Raw genomic sequence first — 4,876 nt, 5'->3', positions numbered from 1 at the left:
TGTGACCTTAGCTTTACCGGGTATGCCTCGTTTAGAGTGGAGAGGGACTCCTGGTCATTCTACCCGCAGTGTTATATCGTATGTGAAGGCTCGGCGCATGGTCGAGAAGGGGTGTTTGGCCTATTTAGCCTATGTTCGTGATTCTAGTGTTGAGGTTCCCTCTATTGATTCTGTGCCCGTTGATTGTGAGTTTCTTAATGTTTTCCCTTCAGGCCTGCCGGGTATGCCACCCGACAGGGATATTGACTTCTGCATTGATCTGATTCCGGGCACTCAGCCCATTTCTATCCCGCCATATCGTATGGCCCCGCCGGAGTTGAAGGAGTTAAAGGAACAGTTGCAGGATTTGCTTGAGAAGGGTTTCATTAGGCCCAGTGTTTCGCCTTGGGGTGCGCCGGTGTTATTTGTCAAGAAGAAGGATGGGTCAATGAGAATGTGTATTGATTACCGGCAATTGAACAAGGTTACAATCAAGAATAAGTATCCGCTGCCGAGGATTGATGATTTGTTCGACCAGCTTCAGGGTGCCAGGGTATTTTCCAAGATTGACTTGCGATCTGGCTACCATCAGTTGAGGATTAGGGCATCCGATGTCCCTAAGACATCTTTCCGCACTCGGTACGGGCATTATGAGTTCTTGGTTATGTCATTCGGGTTGACAAATGCCCCAGCAGCTTTCATGGACTTGATGAACCGAGTGTTCAGGCCTTATTTGGACTCGTTCGTGATAGTCTTCATTGATGATATATTGATATATTCCCGCAGCCAGGAGGAGCACGAGCAGCACCTTAGATTGGTTCTTCAGACTCTGAGGGATAGTCGGTTATATGCTAAGTTCTCGAAGTGTGAATTCTGGTTGAGTTCGATTGCATTTCTGGGTCATGTTGTATCAGCAGAGGGTATTCAGGTGGACCCAAAGAAGATTGAGGCAGTCAAGAACTGGCATAGACCAGCATTAGCTACAGAGATTCAGAGTTTCTTGGGGTTGGCAGGCTATTATCGGCAGTTCGTGGAGGGGTTTTCATCTATTACAGCCCCGATGACCAGATTGACCCAGAAGGGTGCCCAGTTCAGATGGTCGGATGAGTGTAAGGCGAGCTTTCAGAAGCTCAAGACAGCTCTAACTACGGCACCGGTGTTAGTTTTGCCCACAGGTTCAGGGCCTTATACAGTCTATTGTGATGCTTCCCGTGTTGGGCTTGGAGCAGTATTGATGCAGGATGGCAAAGTCATTGCCTATGCTTCGAGGCAGTTGAAGGTTCATGAGAAGAACTATCCGGTTCATGATTTGGAGTTGGCAGTCATAGCTCACGCATTGAAGATTTGGAGGCATTATCTGTATGGCGTGGCATGTGAGGTGTTCACGGATCACAAGAGTCTTCAGTACTTGTTCAAGCAAAAGGAGTTGAATTTGAGGCAGAGGAGGTGGTTGGAGTTGTTGAAGGATTATGATATCACCATTTTATATCATCCGAGAAAGGCCAATGTGGTGGCCGATGCTTTGAGTAGGAAGTCAGCCAGTATGGACAGTCTTGCTTATATTCCGGTCGGTGAGAGGCCGCTTGCTTTGGATGTTCAGGCTTTGGCCAATCAGTTCGTGAGACTGGATGTTTCTGAGCCCAGTCGTGTGTTAGCTTGCACGGTCGCTCGTTCTTCATTATTGGAGCGTATCCGTGATCGGCAGTATGATGATCCCCATTTGTGTGTCCTTAGAGACACGGTGCAGCGCAGAGGTGCCAGGCAGGTTACCTTAGATGATGATGGAGTTTTGAGATTGCAGGGTCGAGTATGTGTGCCTAATGTGGATGGGCTCCGAGAGTTGATTTTGGAGGAGGCCCATAGCTCCCGGTACTCTATTCATCCGGGCGCCGCGAAGATGTATCAGGATTTGCGGCAGCATTATTGGTGGCGTAGAATGAAGAAGGATATCGTAGCATATGTGGCTCGTTGTTTGAATTGTCAGCAGGTTAAGTACGAGCATCAGAGGCCTGGTGGTTTATTTCAGAGGATTGAGCTTCCCGAGTGGAAGTGGGAGCGGATCACTATGGACTTTGTTACTGGACTTCCGCTGACTCGGAAGAAGTTCGACGCAGTATGGGTCATTGTTGATAGGCTGACCAAGTCAGCGCATTTCATTCCTGTGGCAGTCTCCTATTCTTCTGAGAGGTTAGCTGAGATCTATATTCGGGAGATTGTTCGCCTTCATGGTGTGCCCGTATCTATCATTTCGGACCGGGGTACGCAGTTTACCGCGTTTCTGGAGAGCAGTTCAGCGAGAGTTGGGCACACGGGTTGAGTTGAGCACAGCATTTCATCCCTAGACGGACGGTCAGTCCGAGCGGACTATTCAGATTTTGGAGGATATGCTCCGAGCTTGTGTTATTGACTTTGGAGGTTCGTGGGATCAGTTTTTGCCTTTAGCAGAGTTTGCCTACAACAACAGCTACCAGTCGAGCATCCAGATGGCTCCTTATGAGGCTTTATATGGTAGGCGGTGTCGGTCTCCGGTTGGATGGTTTGAGCCGGGAGAGGCTCGGTTGTTGGGTACGGATCTGGTTCAGGAGGCCTTGGACAAGGTCAGGATCATTCAGGATAGGCTTCGTTCAGCTCAGTCCAGGAAAAAGAGCTATGCAGACCGCAAGGTTCGAGATGTGGCTTTTATGGTTGGTGAGCGGGTATTGCTCCGAGTGTCGCCTATGAAGGGCGTGATGAGATTTGGGAAGAAGGGCAAGCTTAGCCCTAGGTTCATTGGTCCTTTTGAGATTCTTGATAGAGTGGGAGAGGTGGCTTATAGACTTGCATTGCCGCCGAGCTTATCAGCCGTGCATCCAGTGTTTCATGTGTCCATGCTTCGGAGGTATCACGGCGATCCAGCCCACGTGTTAGATTTCAGCACTGTCCAGTTGGACAAGGACTTGTCTTATGAGGAGGAGCCGGTGGCTATTCTAGACCGGCAGGTTCGTCAGTTGAGGTCGAAGAGTTTTCCTTCTGTTCGTGTTCAGTGGAGAGGTCAGCCTCCTGATGCATCGGCCTGGGAGTCCGAGTCCGATATGTGGAGCCGTTATCCTCGTCTTTTTCCCGACTCAGGTACTTCCTTCTTATGTCCGTTCGAGGCGAACGGTTCTTTTAGAGGTAGAGAATGTGATGACCCAAACGGTCATCACATGTTTTAAATTAAATTCTGTGACTCCGAGGCCTTGAAAACCTCATTTAGAGTCACCTCGTTTTGCGTGCACAGTCCGAGCGCATAGCTGGAAAGCTTAAATATGAAAATCTATGAAAAATGATAAAATTTGGTTATAAAATGAGTTAATTTGACTTCGGTCAACATTTTAGGTAAACGGACCCGAACCCGTGATTTGACGGTCCCGGAGGGTCCGTAGGAAAATATGGGACTCGGGCGTATGCCCGGAATCAAATTCCGAGGTCCCGAGCCCGAGAAATGAATTTTTAAAGGAAATTGTTTTTCTGAAATTGTTAAGGAAAATTGAAATGAAATTTTATTAGAACGTGTTGGTACCGGGCCCGTATTTTGATTCCGGTGCCCGGTACAGGTCTTATATATGATTTAAGATGTTTCTGTAAAATTTGGTGAAAAACTGACGTCGTTTGACGTGATTCGGACTTGAATTGCTAAAGTTGATGTTTTAAGAAGTTTGAGAAAAATGCTTTGGTTTTGAGGTTTAATTGATGATAATGATGTTATTTTGGCGATTTGATTGCACGGATAAGTTCGTATGATGTGGTTGAGTTAGTACATGTGTTTGGTTAGGAGCCCCGAGGGCTCGGGTGTGTTTCGGATGTGTTTCGAGAAGTTTTGAGTTTAAGAAAAGTTGCAGATTTTCTGCAGTCAGTGCCCAGGGATTTTACCCTTCGCGTTCGCGTGGTATCCCTCGCGAACGCGTAAGGCAAAGATCCCAGGTGTCCAGCTTCTTCTTCGCGAACGCGAAGCCACAGTCGCGAACGCGGAGCCTAGGGGGATTGCTCATCGCGAACGCGACCTGTGTGACGTGAACGCGTAAGGTCATGGGGGAGGGGTCACCACTTGTGCATCGCGAATGCGACCACTGGTCCGCGAATGCATAGGCTCGAGGAGTTCCTACTCCGCGAACGCGATCCATTGTCCGCAAACGCGAAGGCTGCCCAGCCTGACCAATCGCGAACGCAAAGGGCAATTTTGCCCAGTTATTTTAAAGTCCCAAAACAGAACCCATTACGGGATTTTCATAAAATTTCATAAACCCTTTCTTCTCCAAAGCTCCTAGGCGATTTTTGAAGCACTTCTTCACCAAAGCTTCTTGGATAAGTAATATTTAACTTGGTTTCTTCATTTTCCATTAACACCCACTAGAATCCTAGGCCTAAAACATGTAATCAAGGGTAGAAAGTTAGGGATTTGGGTAGAACTAGGACTTTTTGATTAATGGTAATTTAGACCTTGTTTTGGGGTCGAATTCTGGAAATAATTATATATTTGGGCTCGTGGGTGAATGGGGGATTTGATTTTGGTCCGAACCTCGTGTTTTGACCAAGCGGGCCCGGGGTCGATTTTTGGGTTTTTGGGAAGAATGATTGGAAAGCTATAATTAGGCATTGGATTCGAATTGTTTAGCATTATTTGATGTTATGAAGTCATTTATGTATAGATACAATTGATTTGGAGCCGAATTCGAAAGGAAAGGCGGTAATCGAGGAGTGAGTTGGCCGTGAAAGTTTGAGGTAAGTGTTCGGTCTAACCTTAGCTTGAGGGATTAGGAGTTGAGTCATATTTGCTACTTGTTTCTTGTTGAGTACGACGTATAGGCATGGTGACGAGTATCTATACGTTGGTGTCGAGCATGACCGTGAGTCTTAAATTGATACTTGTTGTATTCTT

General features: G+C 47.2%; 1 protein-coding gene across 1 annotated transcript in view; it reads left to right on the top strand.

Annotated features, from left to right (window-relative positions):
* LOC109229931 (RNA-directed DNA polymerase homolog) overlaps positions 434-4,876 on the top strand; it is a 17,826-nt gene continuing 13,383 nt past the window's right edge. The window contains exon 1 of the mRNA XM_019395472.1: positions 434-883. Within this exon, the coding sequence (XP_019251017.1) occupies positions 434-883 (450 nt within the window). The remainder of the gene's footprint in view (positions 884-4,876) is intronic.

Source organism: Nicotiana attenuata, chromosome 7 (genome assembly GCF_001879085.1).
Source record: "Nicotiana attenuata strain UT chromosome 7, NIATTr2, whole genome shotgun sequence".
NCBI lineage: Eukaryota > Viridiplantae > Streptophyta > Magnoliopsida > Solanales > Solanaceae > Nicotiana > Nicotiana attenuata.
Note: the sequence above shows the minus strand (reverse complement) of the source record. Positions and strands in the feature narration are given on the sequence as shown.